This window comes from Arabidopsis lyrata (genome assembly GCF_000004255.2).
Source record: "Arabidopsis lyrata subsp. lyrata unplaced genomic scaffold ARALYscaffold_4, whole genome shotgun sequence".
NCBI classification, from domain to species: domain Eukaryota; kingdom Viridiplantae; phylum Streptophyta; class Magnoliopsida; order Brassicales; family Brassicaceae; genus Arabidopsis; species Arabidopsis lyrata.
Genome location: NW_003302552.1, coordinates 4645591 through 4670485, shown reverse-complemented (window position 1 = coordinate 4670485; position 24895 = coordinate 4645591). Strand labels below are relative to the sequence as shown.

Genomic DNA, 24895 nt, shown 5'->3' with positions numbered 1-24895 from the left:
AAGAGTTATAATGAGAGACGCAAACATAAATATCATATATAAAAGTTGCAATGGTTCGTCAAATAAATTAAAGGTTACAATGATTTATATATTAAATTAAAAGTGGTAATAATTCGTCAAATAAACCAAATGGTAAAGTGGTTTAAATGTAAATAAACAAGGAAAATAATTCATTTAACTATATTTTAGTAATAAAAAATAGTTTATAAGAAAATATACCAAAAATGTGATTTTCAATATCAATGGTTCCACTAAATAGTTGTAACAATTTATTTAGATTTATTTTAGTAATACAAAATAATTTATTTAAAGTTATATCTAAAGTCACAACCGTAAATGTCAAATATACCAAATGTTGCAATTATTCATTAAATGAAATAAAAGTTACAACGGTTCATAAAATAAGTTAAAACTTATTAAACAAATTAAATGTTGCAACGATTTCAATTAAATGTTGAAAATTAATAATATTATTGATTTTAGGATATAAAGAAAAAAACGCGACCGTTGAAAATCTTTTTTGAAAAAAAAAATTATGATAAAAAAAACTTAACCGTAAAATAGAATTCAAATTGTTCTTATTATATAGATTTTAAATTCGTTTTAATATGCATGTGCGATCAACCCGAATCTAAACTCGCTCTCAACTCACTTTGGATTCATTCGTTTGTATGTTTGAAAGAAAGAGAAAATGGGAGAAGCAACACACGAATTTAACGAGTTCAGCTCCAAACCGGAGCCTACGTACGTCGGGCCGGAATCCACTAGGTCACCTTGTTCTTGATCGAAACTCGTGAGCTTTTCCCAATCCGTTACAACCAACAACAACAACAAGAAAGAGGATAAGATACAAAATGAGAAAGAAGAAGACAAAGCCTTATACTTGCTTGTAGAAGTCTCTTCCTCACACGCTTGTCTAACGTCTCACGTGCCTCAGCTTGTTGACTCAAAGTCAAACCCTCCGCTTGCTCCAGTGACTTCTACACACTTTCGTGTATACCGCAATATGAACATTAAACCCTTCAATGCCTTTTTTTTTTGATGCGTAAACATATCATTAGACGAATCCCGCCTTCTTCAAAGCGAGACTTTGCTGTTACAAACGGAATTGGGGTTTAAAAATCAAATCCCTTAGCTTCTTCTTCCTTGATCGATTCTTTATTCGATTCTTGATGAGCTCCTCTCTCCATTCATCTATTTTTTTGCTCATAGTTCTTGAGTTGTAATCTTCTTCTCATTTAGTGGATCGTCAGTATTGATCTGGCCCCGGACGTAGACTCCATCATACCGATGTGTTGAACCGTGTTACAAATCTCGTGTGTCTCTTGTTTCTTCCTTTGCTCTGTCTTTCATTTCCCTTTCTAAAAAAACTAATAATGAGATAATTCCAAAGCCAAAAATGTCATTAAAATTCTCAATCTAAACATTCACTCAAACGTCATAAACAAGGAAAATGCCAAATCAAAACAATAGAATGTGTTCCAAAACAACTCTAATCTCTGTGTTAATCCAAACAGATATTAAAGAGTATAACAAGTTAATAACTCTTGAATAATTCTGAGTAAAGCCTCTTTCATTGCCAGAATCAGTTAAACCTCCAGAATCAGTCATCCCAATTGTCATCATTCTAATCATCAGCACTCCCTTCCTCAATGAAAAAAAGGATATTTATCATCCAAGGGCACGTCGTAGCTGCAAAAACCAAAACACTAGTCATATATAACAATGAGTTCAGGGTGAAGTGTTTCTTGTAATCAGCTCACGACAAAACAGAATGTGATGGTACTTTGCAATCAATGCAAAAGAGTCCACAACACTTGATACATGTCCGAACATTGGATTGATCTGAGGCTTCATTAGCAGATCTTGAAAGCTCGGTTTTAGACATCAAGATTGAGCATTTTGGATATGGGCAATAGATTCTCTCTTCAGCTGGAATCGAGTCCTCTCTCATCTTTTGTTTCCACATCTCTATCAGCTCAGGTGTCAAAAACTTACTACAACTTTCAAGGGTAATCTCAAACTTTCATCCATAGACAAGACATGTGGGCACATTTCCGCTATCCAGCTTCGCTTTCACATGATTTTTAACACAAGAAAAGCAATGACGGTGAAGGCATTTGTCGTTAAAGAACATGCGCTCCGCTACGGTTTCTTCACTACATATGACACAAATATCTCCCTGTTCTGCCTCTCTTGCAAGTTTAAAAGCAAAGTTAACATCGTTCCAATTAGCAAGCAAAACAACGTCACTAGATTCCATATTTTCTAGAAGGTTTTGAACTTCGTCCACAAGATGAACAATCTTCTGCTTAATCTTCCCTCTACCAATAATCTGCAATGTAAATCAGATTCAATCTCCTTAAAACCAAGACATATATCATCGCAAACGTAGCACTAGATAAATTATCTCTCTCTAGCTAACATTATCATATATTATAATAACACAATCAAAAGTCATCATGCATCGTTACAATTTGTGATCACTCACAGAACTAGATCATGTAACCTTATGTTAGAGATCCCACAATAATGAAATTCTTTTGAAAAAAACACATACTTACACCAAATTTCCATTATAATGTTTATAAAAGCTACTTCTCAACTTCAAAGTAATTATTCACTACAAAATTTAGTTACTATATGAAAAAAAAAAAAAAAAAATGAGTAATATGCAAAATCACAAATTAAGTTAACTTGCAAAATCACAAATTAAGTTATCTCATGATTCAGAATAACTAAACCAAAAGCAATAACAAGAAACTACTCCACAAACGTGTGAGTGTTACTGTCAAGGGTTTTCACATGGCTCCCCTGGCTGCGGGATTACTCATAATAATATCCGTCTCAAATGTCTCCGTCTCGGACAAAACTGTGATGTATAATCTCAATCAACCATTCAACTGTAAGGAGAAGATGCACTTGTGGGTGTTACTCATAATAATTTTGCATTGCAAATAGAAATCCTTCAGTAGAGATTTTAAACATAGACCCCACTCCGTTCTAGTCCAAAGAGTCGAAGACATAAACACAAGCCAAAGACACACAACATCCGTGCATAGATAATAAACACTAACATGATAAAAAGTTTCCAATAGATAGCAGCTGATAGATTATATAGCAGACAAGATCCTCATGTCTCTCTGTCTTCTATTTGTTCCTTAGTGACAGCAACTTCAAGGCTCATGTGCCCTGGTTTCCCATCCATGGTTTTCCTTATTATAGCGTCGTGCTCACCAGCCCAGGGTGTTGAAGGATCAGCAATACACTTGTAACTTATGTAGAAGATTGCATTATCTGCCTTGAGCTTCTCACGGGCCTCTGTTGTGTATTCTTCTAAAGTTTGTACAACAACCTTCTTGATCTCCAAGGGTTTGCAAGCGCTTACACCCTGCAATTACATTTGTGGCAAGCGTAAAGAGGGGAAGAGACAAACAAGTTTCACTTGCTTTTATTTTTTTTGGGAGAGAACAAGAATTGCAACATTCAAGAACTTACACTCTCTGTTTTGGAGTAGAAGGCGACTTCCATGAGCAGTTGCAGCCAGTCATTCTCATGCAGCTCTGATTCTTGCACCTGCGAATGATGATGATCCACAGAAATTTATTAAAACTAGAACAAAAATTCAAAAACTCCAATGTGGACATGAAGGATGTTTCTTATTACCACGTAAACCTTTTTATCGTCACGGACCAAGGCCTCATCAGAAAACCATTTGGGCATCGGACCTTTGTAGGAATCATCTATTGCAGCCATGTCCCAAACTTCATCCACACTCTCGGTACCATCTAAAAAGTGATGTTTATAAACAGTTAGTCCTCTTTTGACAAATTCATCTCCAAAAACAGTAAGTCCCGAATAAAAACTGTTATGCTTATGGAGGTAATATAGATTCTTACGTGTTGCTTTGATTCTGGCGGCTAAGCTCGCCAACGTAAGACCGATACCCCAAGTAAGATACTGATAATCATTGCTTAACATGGTCTGAAAAGAGAAGACCGAGCCGCTGGTCGGAGCCGTTGCCTCGAAAGTTATGTAGTAGTCCTCGTATCTAGTCGAGTGAGTACCACACTTTTCCAAGCGTTTAAACTTATAGTTTGTTCCCTGTCAAAAACGTAAAAACTTATAATTTCTTTTTGACAAAAGAGAGAGAGAGAGAGAATAGTGATGATGATGAGAGTTACCTAGCAAAAAGGGCGATTTCATAATCATATTGCCAAGTAGACTTAACTAGTGTAGGCGGATAGGAAGACCAATCCAGATCAAAAAGCTAAAAGAAAATAAACCACGCAATCAGATTTGATTAGAACCAATGAGAAGTAATAACTAACCACCTAAGAGAGATCCCAATTATGAATAAGAAATTCAGCAGCTCGAGCTACATATGTTTTTAAGAAAACTCGGAACAAGGGAGACATATGTTTCACCTCATCCTCAACCTGTGGCGTCCCCTCCATATTCTCTTCGAAGCCTAATCACATATTAGGAAAGAAAATCGAAAACTTTAAAATTCCACAGAAATATAACGAAATTTTTGTTGTGATTGAACAATAATGAAACTTGAATCTTTATAAACCCTGATTACTTGAAATTGATGAACATATTGTGCTATCAACCAAATCAACCAAATAATCCAAACTGGGATCATCATCTCCTTCGTCGAAATCCAAGGGAGCCTGCCAAGAAAATATTAGATATCACTAAAAACAAACAAAACATAAACAACAATTGAGATATATCTACATACCTGCTTTTCAAGAGCATCCTTAGGTAAGATACGTGGACTCTACAAAAGTACAATAAGATATTTAAGTCAGCATAACAATATTACAAGATTGTATAAAGGATAAAGTTTCAGGAAAAAACCTGAATACCAAATACAGCCAACAAATCAAGACGATCACATGTTAATTCCCACTGTTTGCGATTATCTTCATCTGGAACAAACTGATTCATCTCCGAATTAGTGCAAATAGCAATACAGATTAAATTTTTTGCAGCCATTTTCTTGATAGCTTCAAGTATTCTTTCCTGAAATGACAGAATTTAGGTTTTGCCAAACAGATTTTCATACATGAATACAAAAAATGAAAATAAAAAATAAATAACTGCTGCTAACCTTTCCAGCACCATCGAGAAGACATTTTTCTAGAATGAATTCAGGTTTGCCTTTCCAATGGATGCGTACCCCATTTAGAGAGGGAATTTTCTGAGAAATGAAAAGACCAAAATAGAAGTTAGAAACTAATGCTTATAACTAGAAGTTGATAGAAAAAATTATAACTCATACACCCTCCACTGCAGTGCCTTTGGCTTCAACTTTCGGCACTGATTTAACCCCTTTCTTACACGGAAGGCATTTATCACATGGACCTTTTAACGTGATAGAGTCAGACTTGTTATAAGTGATATTCATCTTCGCTTGTAGCTGCAGGTTCATTAAAAATAGTTGACAACAAAACAACAAATATTGATATAATGAAAGAAATGAAACTACAAAAATAACCTCTATAGCCCATTTAAATAGAGCTCGGTCTATCGGGGTTCCAATAACTTCTTCTTTACCCTTGGATCACCCAAAAATATGCAAATTGTTACATTCAATAGGACTATAATCAAATAGAAAAGAATTATAGTGTTTTAAACATACCTCAGATTGACACACACGAACCGATGTGTTATGATAAATCCCTTCAAATATACGAAGTAATGTATCTTTCGGGAGAGTGGTGGGGCATGTAGACTCTTTACTTATACACTCAACTACTTCTTTCTAAAGAAAATAAGAAAAATTAAGAAGGAAGTTAATTTTTGTCACATTACTTAAGAAAACAAAACATCAGATATAAGAAAATTAAATAACTATGATTAATAACTATTAATCCACAAGAAAACAAAGAACATACCTCATATTCTTTCCTAACCTCACCATAGACAAAATTCCTGAATAATCTACTTGGAGATTTAAACGATCCGTTTGAATATACGTCACTTATCATAACATCCAGGGATGCCTTAAAATAACCCTGATTTCCTCTCTTAGGACCATGAGAGTTTTTACACTCTGCAATTGCTTCCCCATTCACAAATGTTATCGAACGAATGGAGACGGAATGCCATCTTTTGAATATGGAATCATCCCTTGTAGGCCCACGGTAAATTTCCTGAATATTGGAAAAATAAAATCTTAGTTAAAAAAGATTCAAACGTAAAACAAAAGAACAACATACATAATTTATCAGACAGAATGACTCACATTTTCAATCATACCCAAGTCCGGGGTGATGACTCACATTTTCAAGTCAGGGAAGATTTAAAGATAGTAAAGGTGCTCATTACTGTTATGGTTATTCATCCTATTCAGCTATGGTATTTGCAATGAATAACGGAATTCCAGTAGAAGCTGATTGGAAAGGTATTGGATGCCACATCGATCATATGTCTGTGGAACAATATAATAACGAACTTTTTATCTCTCGGGAACTCGATGAAGTTAAGGTATGCAAGCATGTGTTGAATGATGTTCGAATATTTTCTGACATCAACCTTGCAGTAAAGTACCTAAAAATCCAACCCCTAATCGGGTCAATTGCTGTATTCACCCCGGACTTGTTACACAAACAAATCTCATATAAATAAACGTTACACAAACAAACAATCACAATCAAGAAACACTTTCCATCTATATTTCTATAAGATTCTCTGCCGAGAAAGTAATCTTTACACCTTCAAAGAAAATGGAGAACAAAAGAATATTGTTGGAAATATTTTATATACAAATGATAAGAGTATACATGTAATAGAGATATATAAAAGGAAAGTGGTGTCATCCTCTATCATATCATCAATAGGAGGTTCTGAATTCAGTAAGCAGATACTCTGCTCAACTTGACAGCATTCTTCACTCTTGGTCCAGTGACCATCATCCTCATGAGCTGTTCGAACCATGGTTTTACAAGCTTTCATGGCGCTAGAATTAGAGTAGGTTAGAGGCTTTCTCGTATCCCATGTGCAAATATGAACTACTTAATTACCAGGCTGCACAAAAGAAAGAGAAGAACAACAAGGGATATCCTTTGGCTGGTGCAGAGCCTTGTGCAGTGGCTGGTGCAGAGCCTTGTGCAGTGGCTGGTGCAGTGCCCTGTCCAGTGGCTGGTACAGTGCCTTGTCTAGTGGCTGGTCAGTTTCAGGTGGGATGATTGGTGGTTGACGCGCCAAAAAGTCTGCAAATTGGGGATCATTGGTCTTCAAGTATGAGACAATCATCTCCAAGCTTGAGAACCTACTTTGAGCTATGCGTTGCTCCGCCTCACGTTGAGAATTGATTAAGTCTTGCTCAGCTAACTTTCGACGAGCAGCCTGAAACTGTTCTTGCATCTCTGACAAGGATGATGAAGAGCTTGCACAACTTTCTTTTCTCTTCCTGTTGTTGACAGTCTCTCTAAGTCTTCCAAGTCCAAAAGGGTTTCCCTTATCAGCTGTTATGGTACACTAAAGCAACAAAAAGAAACGTTAAAAAAACCAGACAAAATGGTGCAGAAAAACAGACATAAGAAGCAATAAAAACGCTTTAGTAAGCAATGCTAAAGATAAGTCAGACTTCTCAAAACCAAACATAAGCAAAAACCAGACTTATGCAAAAACCAGACATTAACCAGACAAAAACAAGAGAAAAACAAGACATAAGCAAAAACTAGACAATTAACATCATCAAAATCAGCAAAAGTATAACAAAATCCAGATTAACATCACCAAAACGTTACAGTCATAGAAATAAGACAAACACGGCTTCCACCTCTGCAGGACTTGGCGTTGGATTGAATGCTTTTCTGTCCCACAATATTCCTATTACAGGAATTACTCTAAGCAGATGCTGCATTGGAACATGGCAAAACAAACACATGTTGCTGGAAAAAGACCACATGTTTGAAAAGAATAGTTAAATATTACCAAATTTTCTAAAGAGTTGTACTCAAGATGGTAGTTGTATGTGTCTGAACACAGTTGTACTTTTGTATTTTAAACTAATATCAGTAGTACCTTAGTTGAAATTTACTTTTTGTAGTTGTACTTTTGATATTATGATTTCGGGGATATATATGTTTTGAACTTTAAATTCGTGGGGATATAAAATGAGAAACATTTTTTTGGGATATACCGTAACTCAGCCGTCACGTGCGCTGTCTTTCCGTAACTCAGCCGTCATGTGCGCCGTCTTTCCCAAGTGCGCTGTCTTTTACTCACATGGACGCTGTTAAATTTACAGATAGTTATACCAAGTGTATTAGTAGTTGTACCAAAATTTCAAATAGTGTTTTCCGTTTAATTAGTATCACATATACTTTTAATTTGTTTATTTAGTTGTATAGTTGATATAGCTCAATTAACATATAATTCGGAGTATTTTATGCATTAATATGTTTTAAACTTTGATTTCCGTCACTTTTTCATCATAAGTTGGTCATTATTTACAAAGTGACTTAAAAGTATAAGGGATATGTTGTGTAGATTCTTTCATAACAACACAAAATGACAGAATTTTGTAATTTTCAACTTAACACACGTTTTAACAGACTTATTAGCGTTGTAAAGTATGTGGGTAATAATGATTCAAACTATGATTTCGAGGATATATAAGTTTTGAACTTTAAATTTGTGTATACCGTAACTCAGCCGTCACGTACGCCGTCTTTCCGTAACTCAGCCGTTACGTGCGCCGTCTTTCTGTAAATCAGCCGTCACGTGCGCCGTCTTTCCCACGTGCTCCGTCTTTTACTCACATAGGCGCCGTCAAATTTACACATAGTTGTACTCAAGATGGTAGTAGTATGTCTCTGAACACAATTGTACTTTGGTATTTTAATCTAATAATCAGTAGTACTTTAATTTAAATTTACTTTTTGCAGTTGTATTTTTGATGTTAGGTAATAAAAATACAATTACTAAAATTTCATATAACAATATCTGTAAAATATGTTGTTTGTATATTTGACATAATTACTTGGTTAAAATTTACAAAGTAACAATCAAAGTGTAATGAATGTTTACTATACATGAATCATAAAAGTAACAATATAGTAATATATGTTAAAATATGATATGTCTTAATGTTTGCATTCACTAACATAAAAATTGGTGATTTATTTAAATTTTTAAAATTTTTTAGTTGCAAATTTTAAATTAAAACATAATTGTACCAGGGTGTATCTCTACATGCGCTGTCTTTTTACTCCACGTGCACTTCGTATTAAAATCATCTTGTCGCCATCGCCATCTTCACTTTTCGTCTGATTCAAACTTTTCGGACAAAAGTGGTGATTGAATTTCAATAATTTTCCCACGTGCGCCATCTTTTCCCATGTATGCGTCATCTTTTTAACACAGTTATACTTTTGTAGTTTTTCAATTTAGTCAATAGTAGTACATAATATTTTTCTCGAGTAATCTGTTATCTGAGTGTTCTATAAAATTAAATTATCATAGGAAACAAAACCGTGTGGTACAAGTCCTCTTGTTGATCAATTATTGTTTAATAGCATTGTTGATCAATTATTGAAGGGTTAATTTGTTCGAAACAAAACAAAAATACTAGAAAATCCTTTTACCAAAAAAAATACTAGAAAATGAGAAGGTGACGACAGCACATTGTCTTAAACTTTTTTTTGTGTTGGTCTACCATAAGTAATCACATGATTCTTTTGTTCAAAGCTAGCTGGTCAATAGCTGTATTAACTGCATTTACACCACACATATACCTTGGATCGTGTAAGCCCTTGGATTTAGTTTTCTTACGTAATCTCTCAACTCTTGGACATATTGAAAAGTGCGAGAAGAACGAGATCATGAGATTCTACGTTTCCTCGATATGGCTGTTCTACTAGATGAGACAGGTGCAACGGATAAGTCTAGCTTGTGTGCTTCAACCATTGAATACACCTGCACTCCATCAACAACAGGTACTACCTGGACAAGAATAAGCAGTGCCAAAAGAAGTAAAGATTATTACTTCAATGTCTTACATATATACAATCGTTCCACCATCAGAAGCACAAAATAGTTGTCTGACACATCAAACGTATCAACCAGACTTCATTAGCTAAAATGTAACAATTTGTGTATCAAATCGCAAAAAAATAGGAAAAAGTTCAAAACTCACCTTCAATAGCTGAATACTGGAGGCAATCCATTAAAATTCAAAAAACAAGTCTGAAGATGAGGACTCGCTAACCACGACGTCGCTACGTAACTGAAATTCATTAAATAATTTCTATATTTTCAGACATCCAACAGCTGCTTACATGCATGTGGTTGTCTATTACAATGGAGGTGGCAGGTTAACTATCACAAGAAACCATTTGATCCATAATGTATCCCAAAATTCATTAAAACAGAAGAAGAAGAAACATCACAGACAAGCTTTAAACCTAGATTATTGCAGCGTGAGGAGATCAAAGAAGTGGACCAAATGCTTTTCCCCCATCCAATCAATCTCCTCGGATCTCCGGTTCTCATCCTGTGTAAGATATTTTTCAACCACCAATGCTTCAGAGTAAATAAAGAATGCAACTATAAAGCATCCTCGATAAAAAGAAACGAGAGAAACCTTCAGAAACATTTCAAAGGGTGCATCAAACACGGCTTCCACCTCTGCAGGACTTGGCGTTGGATTGAATGCTTTTCTGTCCCACAATATTCCTATTACAGGAATTACTCTAAGCAGATGCTGCACTGGAACATGAATCACAGATAAGCAAAATATTGTTCAGAGTTGGAGAACTATGCATCTCTCACTTCATAAAAGCTAAAGAAAGCTTGGTATGGGGCAGGGAAAATATTGCATAGAGACTAAACCAACATTAAAAGGCAGGATATTCAGGCTTCAGCTACTTCTAAAATTTATTCAGGATCTTAGAAAAAATATAGAGGGCCGCTGCAGTTACCATTACTCTGCTACTAGGACACGAAAAAATTGTATTAGAACTACGAACAAAGATTCAAAATTCAGTTATGAAAATCACAATGGCCTAAAGACAGTCACTGGTTGAATATGGCCTCGACACTTGAAAACGCATATCTGCCTAATAATCAACCGTTACTCTTGTGTCACAAAACACGGCTCCTAATACGAACATGCATTTGTTATAAAAATAGCAGCAAGGAGAAGGGGACAGTGAGGACTTTTGATACCTGAGACAGGAATGGTTCGAGGAAAGCAACAACATCAACAAGCGAAGGGTCTAAACCAATCTCTTCCTCTGCCTCTCTAGTTGCAGTAATCCCATCATCCTTATCATTCTCTTCTGCTTTACCACCTGGTAAAGAAATTTCTCCTGCAAACATAAAACATAATCTTAACTAGTTAAACTCAAATCTGAAAATGAACTCAAAGACAGCCGCTTTCTTAGGTATGAACCTCACCGGAGCCATAGGTTCCTGAAAACCAACGTGAGAGATCAATTTGCTGGTGTTCTCCTTGTATGCACGCATCTCTTCCGCCTCTAGAAGTGAGCAAGGACCATAAAAACAAAAACAACAGCAATACGACCAATAAGGCTTCAGAAACCACAAATGAAAAGTACCAAAAAGTCTTAAAAATAGTCAGTAAACTAGTCTCTACATTGGCCTAGTGATCCACGAACTTAAAGCCTAAGTTCTATACGAAACAGAGGCTTTCTCCATGAGAAATTGCAGAGATGGATTAAAAAAAGAACAGAATAGTAAATTTATTACTATCCTTGGATTTATTAAATTCTTCAAGCAAGCACAACAAATTAAAATCAATGTTACAAATAAATTATTAACGTTGGAGATAACGATATCACAATCACTAAACATAAAACATAATCTTAACTAGTTAAACTCAAATCTGAAAATGAACTCAAGTTAGTAAGAGACCTGCAACTCATTTCCAAAAAAGAAACATGCGACTACTCAAAGTCAAATCTGAAACTGAAACTGAACTCAAGTCAAGAAGAGAAACCTGCAACTACTAAAACTCAATTCTAAAATAGAACTCATTTCCAAAAAGAAACATGAATCAAACGAATTAAGACAATTAACAGAGTCCCAGTATATCGAATTTCTAGAAAACACACGAGCAAAGAAACGAAAGAGCCACAGACCTTGAACATCTCCCATTTATTTTTCGACTTTTGCTTTCATCTCCCGCAGTGCAGCAGGTTCTTCCTGCATCTCCTTCAATCTCCTCTTCATCTCATCAAGCTCCTGATACCACGAAATCAAGACACCAAAATCAAACAGAAGCATACAAAGGAAATACAAAATCAGAACGAATGAACACACATGAGAGACAGAGAAGCAGACCTTAACGACAATATAAGAAATTTACAAATAGCACTTGAAATCCATCAGTAGAATAAATGAAAACGACAGAGATAATAGCCTTGTTTTACAAACCTGGCTAAATATAGAATCCTTTCTAGAAGATTTACTCTTTCTTTGTTTCTTCACCTCACTTAATCACTTGATAACCTTGTTTTACAAACCTGCAAAATTTAAAAATTCAGCTCTTTTTAATATTATAATTCTTTCATATATCGATAGCTCCAATGATTCCAAAAACAAAAAGCACCATTACATGATACCAAAATCTACTTCAACAATTGCAAAGACATCAAGCTATCTAGTTATAATCTCAGCCCAAGAACTGACTATCTACAGGTAGTAAAAACAATTGGTTATTCGAATTCAAAATTGTAAGAGTAAAAACAATTGGCTAATTCGAATTGTAGGATAACAGAGGAACACAAAATGAAGCCACTAGAAATCAAACGGAGAAAGAACAAACCCACAAATGGGTCAGTAAAAAGTACCAACAAACAGAGAAATTCAAACAAAAGATACGAAATTTGGCACTTACCCAAGAGGATAGACGTTTCCCGGAGGTCTTAACCCCTCCGTCGGAATCTCAACGATTCTTCCACGAAATACGGCGATTCTCACTGGAAGAAACAATTCCGTAAATCGGCTCGTCCTAGGTGTCGTGGGGGCCTAAAAGTTCTAGTCACCGGAGTAACCGGATTTGTCGGTTGGTTGATGCGTATCGAAATCTCTACCGTACGGAAGTCCATCTGCTCTCGCCAAGGTCCCAAGAAAGTTTGTCGACGCCATTAAAGGCACATCTTAGGTTTTCAACACTTTTATAATTTTAATTTTTTAATTCTAAATGGCATCAGTTGTAAATATAAAATAAATACTCAGGTTTTGAAGTCATTTCTCCACTCTTTTTTTAGGCCTTTCTAGTAAGAGGGGGTCTTTCTAGTAAAGATGTCGCTCAAACAGGTTTTTTGAGTAATTCTCCCTTTATTTATATTATAGATATTTAAAAGATTTTATTATAGATATTTAAAAGATTTTGTTAAGATTTTAAATTATAATTCTCCAATAATATAGATACTCAGTTTCATTCAGTTATTTAATTGAACTGTTTAATTATACCATATATAATAAAGTTTAAAAATTTTAAAAAATTTAAATGTTATTATCGATATATTTAAAATTTTTAAAAAGTTTAAAATATTATGAATACTTAAACTGATAAAAAATTCTAAATATCACAGGGTTATATATTCTTAATATCACGGGGTTATATGGCGGGATGAGTTTGGATCGATATTAACATAAATATAAAATATCATTAATCAAATGTTACAATACGAGTCATTTTTTTTATCAACAATACTAATATTATAGTATATTAAAAACACTAAAACAAGTTGATTTAATTAAGATTGAGTGAAAAAATAATTATTCTGTGGTATACTGCAGGTTAAATCTAAAATTAATACAAAATAAATAACTTTAATATCAAACTTATAAATTATGAATTTTAGGTGATTATAAATTAAATATTTGTCCCACGGTGTACCGCAGGTTAATCTCTAGTATTATAATAATAAATATATTAAAAAATTGATTTATTTAACATTGACTAAAAAAATTATCCCGCGGTATTAAAATTGATATCTATATCTATATTATTAAAATTGAAGTACCTTTTGTGGAGTATGTTTGAAGTTGAGACTTATTTACAATGAATGACATTATAGTTAATATTGAAGATATTTAAAAGATTTTGTCAAGATTTAAAATTATGATTATCCTATTATCTTTAATTGATTTTTTAAAAACGTTTTTGAAACATCATATTATCAAAATTTAAAATATTATGAATATTTAAACTGATAAAAAGTTTAAAATATTACGGAGTTATATGACGGGTTGGGTTTGGATCGATATTAATATAAATATACAATATCATTAATCAAACGTTACACGAATTATTATTCTTTTTATTATTTTCTTCACATCATAATATAATAAGAAATATATTAAAACAAATTGATTTATTTAGGATTGACTAAAAAAAATTATCCCGTGGTATTAAAATTGATATCTATCTATATTATTAAAATTGAAGTACCTTTTGTAAAATTAATATTTCGAGAATCTGAGAATTATTCTTGTAAAAGATATTAAACCATATAAAAACCTTGTAAAAACAATATAAAAGCATTATAAAAGGTAATAAACCATACAAAAACCATATAAAAACCATATAACAGCCTTAAAAAACTTTACAATAACTTTTACAATAGGCTTATAAACCTTATAAATTCTATTAGGTTTTATTTTCCGCCATACCCCAAATTCTAGTAGACCGGGTATTCGGGTTTACCCGAACCCGAATGGATAGCCCGAATACCCAGCCTACCCCAAAGCAACCAAGTTATTGTCTGAGATTGAGATTTGAGAGACTTGAAGGGTTTGGCTACTTGCAGGGTATGGCGGAAAAAGAATCAAGTGAACTCGGGATTACAAAAGCATCTTCAGTGCAAGAGAGAATCAAAAATAATCGAAAGCGAAAGCTTGAAACTTTCGAAAACCAGCAACGAAGATGGGGCTCCTTGAGAAGTTGCGGATTGGCCCTAGTAAATTTTCTCCGAAATTCCTCCTAGCTTTATAGTTTTGTAGTGATTTTGATTTTGGATGATCTGATTGTCGTAGGGGTATAGAGTCTCACGGAACAAGCGCCTTACCGTTCTGACCAAAGTCTGACTGCGTCGTTTAATTTTGTTAGGGGTTTGATGTGGATTGGTGATCTTATGAAGAAATTCAGTCTACTTGGCAATATGATTATGAAATCGCCCTTTTTGCTAGGATTGGACTCCACTGCCACAATTTTCAGAAGGTAACTCTCATCATCATCACTATTCTCTCTCTCTCTGTCTTTTGTCAAAAAGAAATTATAAGTTTTTACGTTTTTGACAGGGAACAAACTATAAGTTTAAACGCTTGGAAAAGTGTGGTACTCACTCGACTAGATACGAGGACTACTACATAACTTTCGAGGCAACGGCTCCGACCAGCGGCTCGGTCTTCTCTTTTCAGACCATGTTAAGCAATGATTATCAGTATCTTACTTGGGGTATCGGTCTTACGTTGGCGAGCTTAGCCGCCAGAATCAAAGCAACACGTAAGAATCTATATTACCTCCATAAGCATAACAGTTTTTATTCGGGACTTACTGTTTTTGGAGATGAATTTGTCAAAAGAGGACTAACTGTTTATAAACATCACTTTTTAGATGGTACCGAGAGTGTGGATGAAGTTTGGGACATGGCTGCAATAGATGATTCCTACAAAGGTCCGATGCCCAAATGGTTTTCTGATGAGGCCTTGGTCCGTGACGATAAAAAGGTTTACGTGGTAATAAGAAACATCCTTCATGTCCACATTGGAGTTTTTGAATTTTTGTTCTAGTTTTAATAAATTTCTGTGGATCATCATCATTCGCAGGTGCAAGAATCAGAGCTGCATGAGAATGACTGGCTGCAACTGCTCATGGAAGTCGCCTTCTACTCCAAAACAGAGAGTGTAAGTTCTTGAATGTTGCAATTCTTGTTCTCTCCCAAAAAAAATAAAAGCAAGTGAAACTTGTTTGTCTCTTCCCCTCTTTACGCTTGCCACAAATGTAATTGCAGGGTGTAAGCGCTTGCAAACCCTTGGAGATCAAGAAGGTTGTTGTACAAACTTTAGAAGAATACACAACAGAGGCCCGTGAGAAGCTCAAGGCAGATAATGCAATCTTCTACATAAGTTACAAGTGTATTGCTGATCCTTCAACACCCTGGGCTGGTGAGCACGACGCTATAATAAGGAAAACCATGGATGGGAAACCAGGGCACATGAGCCTTGAAGTTGCTGTCACTAAGGAACAAATAGAAGACAGAGAGACATGAGGATCTTGTCTGCTATATAATCTATCAGCTGCTATCTATTGGAAACTTTTTATCATGTTAGTGTTTATTATCTATGCACGGATGTTGTGTGTCTTTGGCTTGTGTTTATGTCTTCGACTCTTTGGACTAGAACGGAGTGGGGTCTATGTTTAAAATCTCTACTGAAGGATTTCTATTTGCAATGCATAATTATTATGAGTAACACCCACAAGTGCATCTTCTCCTTACAGTTGAATGGTTGATTGAGATTATACATCACAGTTTTGTCCGAGACGGAGACATTTGCATATCAGTGGTCACTGTGTCCAATGTTGGCTTGGACGACTCGTGTCGTATGCCACCACGGGTATACGTCGTGGGGATGGGGCCTATAATCGCGATGCTACAATGGCTCTAATGGCCTTGCGACTTAGCTATCGTCTTTAAATGCTTTGGTCTCATTCACAGTAAATCTACTTTGGTTCTGTTCGGGTTAACTGTTGGATATTTTTGCTTTTTGCAATTGCAATTACCAAATTAAGATTGCGAACTAAGTCCTCGAATGTTTGTTTTTCTTTGAATTGTGAAGCTAAAAAAAACTGTGAGACAAGTTCTGTTAGATGAATTTATGCAGCCTCCGTAAAGTTTAATTATATGCGTTTCAAACGCACTGAACGCTTCGAACTTTTGGCTAATCCAAGATGCACTGAATCCAAGTGTGAGCAACTCTTTAGACTACCCGAAAGATTATATTCACTCACTTAGTCAGCTTTTAAACATTCTTTCTTTTGTTCACTCTCCAAGCTTTTTGCTTCTTATTCCACCTTTGGAGGGCAATCTTCTCCGACTTCCACTTTTGACTACGAAACCGTTCTCTCCCTTTTAGCCAATCGGAATAATCCTTCCGGGGCTCACACTCTATGAAATCTGCCAACTTCTCCACGTCTCAAATAGAGCAGTTTATTGTCAGTATTATCAGCTTCAGTGTGTTCAGGATATTTTCTTGCATGTTCAGTGTCAATGAAGACTTAATAAAACGTTCTTAAGATGACAACCTGCAAGTATTATGTGTTAGTTGTAGCAGAATAATGAAACTGGAAGTTCTAATGTGGTTTAATATTTCTCAGAAGCTTATAACTTAGAAAATCAGCTTTTCAGAAGCTACAGGGGAGTGCTCTCTTTATAAAATTATCAATAATATCTTACTTTCCATATTACTTGCAGGCAGAGATTCAACTAAATCTTCAGAAGCGAAGAGGACATGGCCTGTTGTCTGTAATTCGGCCAAAATTTAGTGGAGTTCTAGGTGAAGCTTTAGATGTTGCAGTCAGATGGAGCGGTGACGTGGTATGTATTTCGGCCAAAAATTAGTGGAGTTCTAGGTTCCTGTTCGTTTGGTTTAGTTTTCTAAGAAATCTAGAGAGTGATCTCGCTGTTGTCTAGTTTCATCACATTTCATAGTACATCATTTGCCACCATATAAATCAAGCCTGTTTCATTTCTATGTTTTATTACCTTGTTTTAAGAGTTTCATGTAGTCCAGAGGATTAGAGGTTATGGTGAGATTAAACAATGAATAATCGATAAGTATGTTTAGCAGTGAAGTCAATATGAGAATATGCATGATGGTATCTCTGCTTATCCTTTTCATTTTTCTTCCTGGAGATCACTGTTGAGAAAACTATTCTGGAACAAAGCAATAGCCGGTATGAGCTTCAAGGTGAATATGTATTGCCGGGTTCCCGTGACAGAGACCTTGGTCAGAAGGAAGCTGGCAGTTTTTTTATGAGAGCCATGACTGGTCATCTAGGAAGTGTTATATCCTCCATGGGTAGATGGAGAATGAGACTTGAAGTGCCTAAGGCAGAGGTTGCTGAGATGCTTCCTCTTGCAAGGCTTCTTTCAAGAAGTACAGATCCAGCTGTTCACTCAAGATCAAAGGTTGGCTTATGTTATTGCTAAATCACATGCTTATATTGTGAGTAGCCATGTTCTAAAATGTTGGTTCAAGAAAAACACAACCTGCAAGAGCATTTTCATGTTCGTGTACTCCAAAAATATGTTCTCATCTCCTCTTTGAGCTGGATGCCTCTGATGTTTGGGTTTCTTGGTTGGTATTGCAGGATCTTTTCATTCAAAGCGTGCAAAATCTGAAAGTGCAAGAGCTATTAAGTACTTGAGAACTAGCTCACGATATAAGACAGAAACTGAGTCAGGAACTGAGTCACAAGCTGAGACAAGAATTTCTTCTTAAAACTCTTTTGATTAATAGAAAATACGTTTACAAGGTCTTCCTTAAACTATTTTCTATTCTCTCAATCTCTCGTTCTTAGATCACAACCCGATCTAGAACTCTCTCAAGACAAATCCCTTAGCCCTCTTAAGCATTATGCTTTCTCACAAGAAACCCCATAACCTTAATGTCTAAGAATTCTCTTTCTCTCTTGTGCTCTCCTTTTCTAAAGCCTAAGCCCCCTATTTATACTAAATAGGTCGTGGCTATACAACAAGCCGATTTCCTATTCTAACACTAATAGGAATAGACAATTTCCTTTTTCTTAAGGATAAGGAAATTGTCCTTTCTCTTCATGTTTCCATTTCTTCCTATGAAAAGGAAACTCTTCAGTCTTTTAGAATCTTCTCCAAGCTTCTAGTATCCACAGCCAACCGCCATAGACCGACTTTACCAATTTCCAAATACTTGCTTCACGTAATTCTATTCTGTTGAACTACTTCTTGTACTACTCTGAACTAGTTCAACGACTACTTCAGCAGCTTCATCTTCACTCTTCGCCTTCAATAAATGTCGCTTTCTGTTTCTCTTCATCTTGATATAAAACTCATTAAGAATACATCAACAATCTCTCCCTTTCTTAGTGAGTTTTATAATCCAAGCTTCACACATCATTAACTTCAATTATTACTTTGATGATCTCCAAACTCTCTCTCAACCTTGAAACAAAGATCTCAGCAACTTCTAAAACTCGGTCTTCACAACACCAACAATCTCCCCCTTGATGACTGAGTTTTAGAACCAAAGCACATACTTAATGTTGAGATAAAACATCATGCTTCGTTATATCACTTCATGTGCTACTTTGTCACCGGTACATCGAGTGTGTCAACTGGCTGCATCAATAATCTCCCCCTTATTAACTTTGTGTGTCTCACAAGCATCTGTAAAGCAGACCCATAAAGCTACACACAAGCCACATAGGGTTCTAGCAAAGAACAAGCAAAACCATCTTCAAAACTTCTCCTTAATCATATGCCATCTTATGAAAACTCCCCCATAAAACAACATCTTTCTCTTAGCCAAATTCTTCTCCCCCTGCTTGTGAGCACACACAAGTTAAAAACACTTTCATAGGTTGACACACACATGAATCCCAGCTGAACTACTTCAAATGTCAAGTTGGTCAAATCTGAAACTTCATATGACTTCTGTCCAAAATAGGTTGAATAAAACCCAAACCCACCGTCAAAAACTCAATCCCACCGTTGATTTTTAAGACAGTAGTACCAAGAAGCTTGCCACCAAGTTTCAGCTCGATCAGAATACTTTTAGATCTCCAAACGTTACCTTGAATTAGGCATCTTGAAACTGTTTTTCTGCTTCACTAATCCGGAAATTTCATACTTTGTCCTTGATGATGCATATCATATCTTCTCTTCTTCTTTCTTCTCCTCATTGATGTAGCTCTCTCTAATAACCACCAGAGATAAACATTGTATCTGATTTTGAAAGATTTCCTTTAAATCCAAGACCATATCGATCAGTTTTGCCAATGTTTAGAATATGATCCAACTGCTTAGTGCCATTATTAAGCATCCTCAAATTCTTGTGAGTTTCTTCAAGTTGCACTCTAGCTTGTGATGCTTCTTCTTCCATCTTTATTGCATATTTTTGTGTTTCAGCCACCTTTGCCTCCATCTTGAGTTTTTCCCTTGTTAACACTGAATTCTCCTCAACTAGGTTAAGCCATTGATCATATAACATCTTGTACTTGACACTCTCTACCTCGTTGCAGCTTTCTGATGCAAGTTCTGATACAGTTGGAGGTTCTGGTGCACGTTCTGATGCAGGTTCTGCTGCAGGTTTTAATGTAAGTTCTACTGCAGGTTTTAATGCAGGTACTGTTGCAGGTTCTACTGCAGGTTCTGTTGCAGGTTCTGCTGTAGGTTCTGTTGCAGGTTCTGCTGCAGTTGCAGTTTCTGTAGCAGTTGCAGTTTCTGTAGCAGTTGCAGTCTCTGTAGCAGTTGCAGTCATATTACGAGAATATCCACTTCTTGACGTACTTCTTGATTTTCCAGACTTACTTTCTATCCTTCCTGACGTATGTTCTGATGTAATCTGATAAAGATCAGATTTCTTCACCCATATTTGACTTCGGAATCCATTCCAGGAAAATTTCCCTTGATGTTTGAGTCTACTTATTCTGTCTCTGAATCTGTAGCAATATGCTTTAATGTGCCCATTCTTTCCACAAAAATAACATCCAGTTCCTTTGGATGCATTACTTTCATATTTGTTTGGATTTGGTGGAGAGACACTTTCAGCTACAAACATGATTTGCCCTGTTTGAGATCCTTTTTGTCCAGTATATCCCAAACCTCTGTTAGATTTTCCTACTCTTGTAGAAACAGTCAGCTTGCCCTTCATACTTTCTTGACAGATTTTTGTTTTATCCCTCAGTTCATTCTGTAGTAACTCAACAAGTTCGTCAAGACGACGCTTTTCTTTTACTAAGGCTTGAGTTTCTTGTCCAATCTTAATCAGTGTCTCATGTACCTCCTTATAACATTCAGCAAAGTCAACTTCATGTTCTTCTTCAGACTCAGACCCTAACACTTCTTTACCACCTTCAAATTCAGCTTTTCCCAAAAGTGTAACAAAATGATTTACTTCTTCTTCAACATCACTTTCTTCCTCTGAATCATCGTCTATTCTCTGTATTGATTTTTCTTTTCTTATTTTCTGATTACTAACACATTCATGCTGAGTATGTCCAATACCTTTGCACCCAAAACACTTTACATCCTTTTTCTTGAATGTAGGACATTCATATTTGAAGTGTCCATACCCTAAGCACTCATGACATTGCATATTTGCCTTCTTAATAATTTTACCTTCTTCTGGATATTTTTTGCTTGAGCTGAACCTCCTCTGTCCTTGTTCTTCTTCAACCTTCCTTAATAGTTGATCAAGTCTTTGAAACAACAAACTTTTAGGATCATCTTCTTCTGCCTTTTGAGTTTTCTTTTCAAGAGAAGTTAATGCCAAATCCTTTGGATTTTTCACTTTCTTCACACCCTCTAGTTCCATCTCATGAGCTTGAAGCATTCCGACCACATCTCCAAAGCTAAGGTCTTCCGTGTTATGTGACACACTTAAGGCAGTTTTGTATGCCATGAATCTTGAAGGTAAACATCGTAGAAACTTCTTGACTAGTTTCTTATCTTTGTACTTCTTTCCAAGTGTCAATGCTTCTTGAGCTAGAGAACTTATCTTTGAACTAAAATCAGAAATTGAATCACGTTCTTCCATCTTCAGATTTTCGAATCTTGAGGCCAACATGTCTTTCCTTGAGTTCTTCACCTTTGTGGTTCCTTCAAAGTGATTTTGCAAGATATCCCAAGCTTCTTTTGCTGTTTCACATCCCTGAATTAGTTCGAACTGGTTTCTTCCAACATTAATGTGAATAGCGGTGAGTGCCTTTGCGTTGTACTTTGATTTTTTCAATTCATCATTAGTCCAGTCCTTCTCCGGTTTAGCAACCTCGGCTCCTGATTCATCCTTGATTTTTGGTTCTTCCCACTTTTCCAATATGGCTTTCCAAGCATAGACATCAATGCCTCTTATAACCGCCTTCATCCTTGATTTCCAAAAACCATAGTTTCCATCATTCAATATTACTCTTGATCCGATGTCAAGTCCATGATAACTCTCCATCTTCTCCACAAGATCTCACCTGTATGCAATCCTCACAAGTGACCGCTCTGATACCAATTGAAAGTGCAAGAGCTATTAAGTACTTGAGAACTAGCTCACGATATAAGACAGAAACTGAGTCAGGAACTGAGTCACAAGCTGAGACAAGAATTTCTTCTTAAAACTCTTTTGATTAATAGAAAATACGTTTACAAGGTCTTCCTTAAACTATTTTCTATTCTCTCAATCTCTCGTTCTTAGATCACAACCCGATCTAGAACTCTCTAAAGACAAATCCCTTAGCCCTCTTAAGCATTATGCTTTCTCACAAGAAACCCCATAACCTTAATGTCTAAGAATTCTCTTTCTCTCTTGTGCTCTCCTTTTCTAAAGCCTAAGCCCCCTATTTATACTAAATAGGTCGTGGCTATACAACAAGCCGATTTCCTATTCTAACACTAATAGGAATAGACAATTTCCTTTTTCTTAAGGATAAGGAAATTGTCCTTTCTCTTCATGTTTCCATTTCTTCCTATGAAAAGGAAACTCTTCAGTCTTCTAGAATCTTCTCCAAGCTTCTAGTATCCACAGCCAACCGCCATAGACCGACTTTACCAATTTCCAAATACTTGCTTCACGTAATTCTATTCTGTTGAACTACTTCTTGTACTACTCTGAACTAGTTCAACGACTACTTCAGCAGCTTCATCTTCACTCTTCGCCTTCTATAAATGTCGCTTTCTGTTTCTCTTCATCTTGATATAAAACTCATTAAGAATACATCAACAAAATCTCTGTCTGCAAGCTGAAAATCTTCGAGACTTGCTCGAGGTAATGCACCAAATATTATGCCTTTCCTTCATTCGAAGTAGCTAACAGGCTTCTGACACAGAAAGCAGATTCTATAATACAAACAAAAAAAACAGAGTAGGTACCATTAAGTCGCCTTTAGTTTTTTTCCTATGCTGAATTTTATGGTTCCTTAAAATCAGGAGATACGTGGGTATTATACTCCACCAAGTGAAGTCGTTCCTGAAGATCTAAGTCTTCCAGGTTTAGCTGAGCTCAAAGGTCATTGGCATGGTTCGCTTGATGCTAGTGGTGGAGGCAATGGAGACACTTTGGTATATAAATAACTCTGTCATCTCGTTTTTAAAATTAAAGGGTTAAGGACTCCAAATTGGTTTTCGTAAGTTTTCTTGTCCAAGGTGACGGGTGCAATTGTCTTAAAAAAGTCTTTTTATGAGTGGTATAATTACGTGAGAATTTCTAGTGATGTCTTGTTTAAACGTTTTCCTCTTACATCTAATATCAGGCAGAATTTGACTTCCATGGAGATGATTGGGAGTGGGGGACTTACAAAACACAGCGTGTTCTGGCTACTGGTTCGTATAGCAATGATGATGGTTTACGTCTTAAGGAGATGCTTATTCAAAAAGGAAACGCTACACTGCATGCAGATGGGACCTTATTGGGGCCAAAAACCAATCTTCATTTTGCTGTTCTGAATTTCCCTGTTAGTTTGATACCTACCTTGGTTGAGGTTGTTGAATCATCAGCTACTGATCTTGTTCACTCTTTGAGGAAACTCTTGTCACCAATCAAAGGCATTTTGCACATGGAAGGGGATCTTAGAGGGAGTCTTGAAAAACCAGAATGTGATGTACAAGTTAGATTATTGGATGGTGCTGTTGGTGGTATAGACCTTGGACGAGCTGAAGTTTTTGCTTCTCTTACATCTAACAGTCGTTTTCTTTTCAACTCCAACTTTGAACCATTTGTCCAAAATGGTCATGTCCATATACAAGGAAGTGTTCCTGTTAGCTTTTCGCAGAAAAAATTGTCTGAGGGAGAAGACAGCGAAACAGATAGAGGTGGTGCAGTGAAAATCCCTAGTTGGGCAAAAGAAAAGGAAGATGATGAGAAGAGAACCTCAAGGGATAGGAGCGAAGAGAGATGGGACAGCCAACTAGCTGAGAGTCTCAAGTGTTGGTGTCGGATCCCGCACCAGAAGTCCGAGACCAACCAAAGATTGCCACGTAGACAGGATAACGACCCATAAAGGATAAAGCCCACTAGACCCACAAGTCAAAAGAACAGTCGGAGTGGTTGTCAACGTGAAGAGAGTCCGAAGTGACTACACCTCGACACGAGTCCGGAGACGAAGTCATGGTTAAGTCGGTCCTAAGGACATTTGGGCCAAAAGGCGATGCCCATAAAGATCGGAGTCAACTCAAATTCAAACGTTGAGCATTAAAGTCAAAGATCAAAACGGATACATTTAAGAGGGAATAATTGTACTTAATTATTCATTTTAATGTCGTTTCTCTATGTATAAATATAAAGGTCAATGGCCATGTAAAAGGGAGATCTTCCTCTAGAGAAAGAAATACTATAGCAATTTTCGTAGCAATTCATAAGTTTTTACATATTCGTTTTTGTCCCTCAAGAGTAATCTTTCCTACTTAATAAAAATACTTGAGTGTGTGAATCCGACATCCACATTTTGGCGCCGTCTGTGGGGACAGAGGATTCTTGAGTGGTCAGATTTTTTCGTTACTACGTTTCCGAGATAAGCAACAATGTCCGGAGGAGACGCCGTTGAGACATCATTGGCCGAAACCCTCAAAGCTATGCAGCAAACCATGTCGGACATATCACAAAAGTTCTCGGATGTGGAAAAGGCCGACGATACGTTGCAAACGTCCCCGGTATCTCTTAG

General features: G+C 36.1%; 5 protein-coding genes, 1 long non-coding RNA gene and 1 pseudogene across 7 annotated transcripts; 2 read left to right on the top strand and 5 right to left on the bottom strand.

The window, feature by feature from the left end:
- Positions 1–1627: 1627 nt before the first annotated feature.
- Positions 1628–2347, bottom strand: LOC9314941 (annotated as a pseudogene).
- A 600-nt stretch (positions 2348–2947) lies between these two features.
- Positions 2948–4130, bottom strand: LOC9314940 (UPF0725 protein At4g29550). The gene is made up of 4 exons (XM_002878827.2): positions 3900–4130; positions 3667–3788; positions 3499–3576; positions 2948–3391 (listed from the first exon to the last, which is right to left on the bottom strand). The coding sequence occupies exons 1-4, from the start codon at positions 3979–3981 to the stop codon at positions 3134–3136; spliced, it is 540 nt and encodes a 179-aa protein (XP_002878873.2). The 5' UTR covers positions 3982–4130; the 3' UTR covers positions 2948–3133.
- A 50-nt stretch (positions 4131–4180) lies between these two features.
- On the bottom strand, positions 4181–6565 carry LOC110229076. Its single transcript, XM_021027911.1, has 11 exons — positions 6257–6565; positions 5907–6164; positions 5651–5773; positions 5507–5566; positions 5291–5428; positions 5120–5209; positions 4867–5031; positions 4748–4786; positions 4586–4676; positions 4428–4471; positions 4181–4270 (listed from the first exon to the last, which is right to left on the bottom strand). Exons 1-11 carry the CDS (start codon positions 6266–6268, stop codon positions 4181–4183), a joined length of 1110 nt encoding a protein of 369 aa, XP_020883570.1. The 5' UTR covers positions 6269–6565.
- Positions 6566–7011: 446 nt separating this feature from the next.
- LOC9316762 (nudix hydrolase 15, mitochondrial) lies at positions 7012–13131 on the bottom strand. The gene is made up of 6 exons (XM_021027910.1): positions 13029–13131; positions 12123–12213; positions 11419–11498; positions 11188–11330; positions 10646–10723; positions 7012–7491 (listed from the first exon to the last, which is right to left on the bottom strand). Exons 1-6 carry the CDS (start codon positions 13129–13131, stop codon positions 7027–7029), a joined length of 960 nt encoding a protein of 319 aa, XP_020883569.1. The 3' UTR covers positions 7012–7026.
- On the bottom strand, positions 9585–10511 carry LOC110229517. Its single transcript, XR_002332909.1, has 3 exons — positions 10425–10511; positions 10157–10338; positions 9585–9963 (listed from the first exon to the last, which is right to left on the bottom strand). It is a non-coding gene; the product is annotated as an uncharacterized LOC110229517 (long non-coding RNA).
- A 1595-nt stretch (positions 13132–14726) lies between the features above and the next one.
- Positions 14727–17363, top strand: LOC9316761 (UPF0725 protein At4g29550). 2 transcript variants are annotated; one of them, XM_021029209.1, is made up of 7 exons: positions 14727–14951; positions 15101–15211; positions 15292–15496; positions 15608–15729; positions 15820–15897; positions 16005–16264; positions 16797–17363. In XM_021029209.1, exons 3-6 carry the CDS (start codon positions 15415–15417, stop codon positions 16260–16262), a joined length of 540 nt encoding a protein of 179 aa, XP_020884868.1. In that variant the 5' UTR covers positions 14727–14951; positions 15101–15211; positions 15292–15414; the 3' UTR covers positions 16263–16264; positions 16797–17363. The 2 variants fall into 2 exon arrangements, with proteins under 2 accessions (XP_020884868.1, XP_020884869.1); XM_021029210.1 differs by lacking the exon at positions 16797–17363 and having other exon boundaries at positions 14728–15211; positions 16005–16489.
- Positions 17364–17451: 88 nt separating this feature from the next.
- LOC9316760 lies at positions 17452–24554 on the top strand. Its single transcript, XM_021027909.1, has 7 exons — positions 17452–17588; positions 17907–18182; positions 18365–18389; positions 22964–23004; positions 23166–23297; positions 23489–24161; positions 24520–24554. The coding sequence occupies exons 2-7, from the start codon at positions 18027–18029 to the stop codon at positions 24552–24554; spliced, it is 1062 nt and encodes a 353-aa protein (XP_020883568.1). The 5' UTR covers positions 17452–17588; positions 17907–18026.
- The last annotated feature ends 341 nt before the right edge of the window (positions 24555–24895 follow it).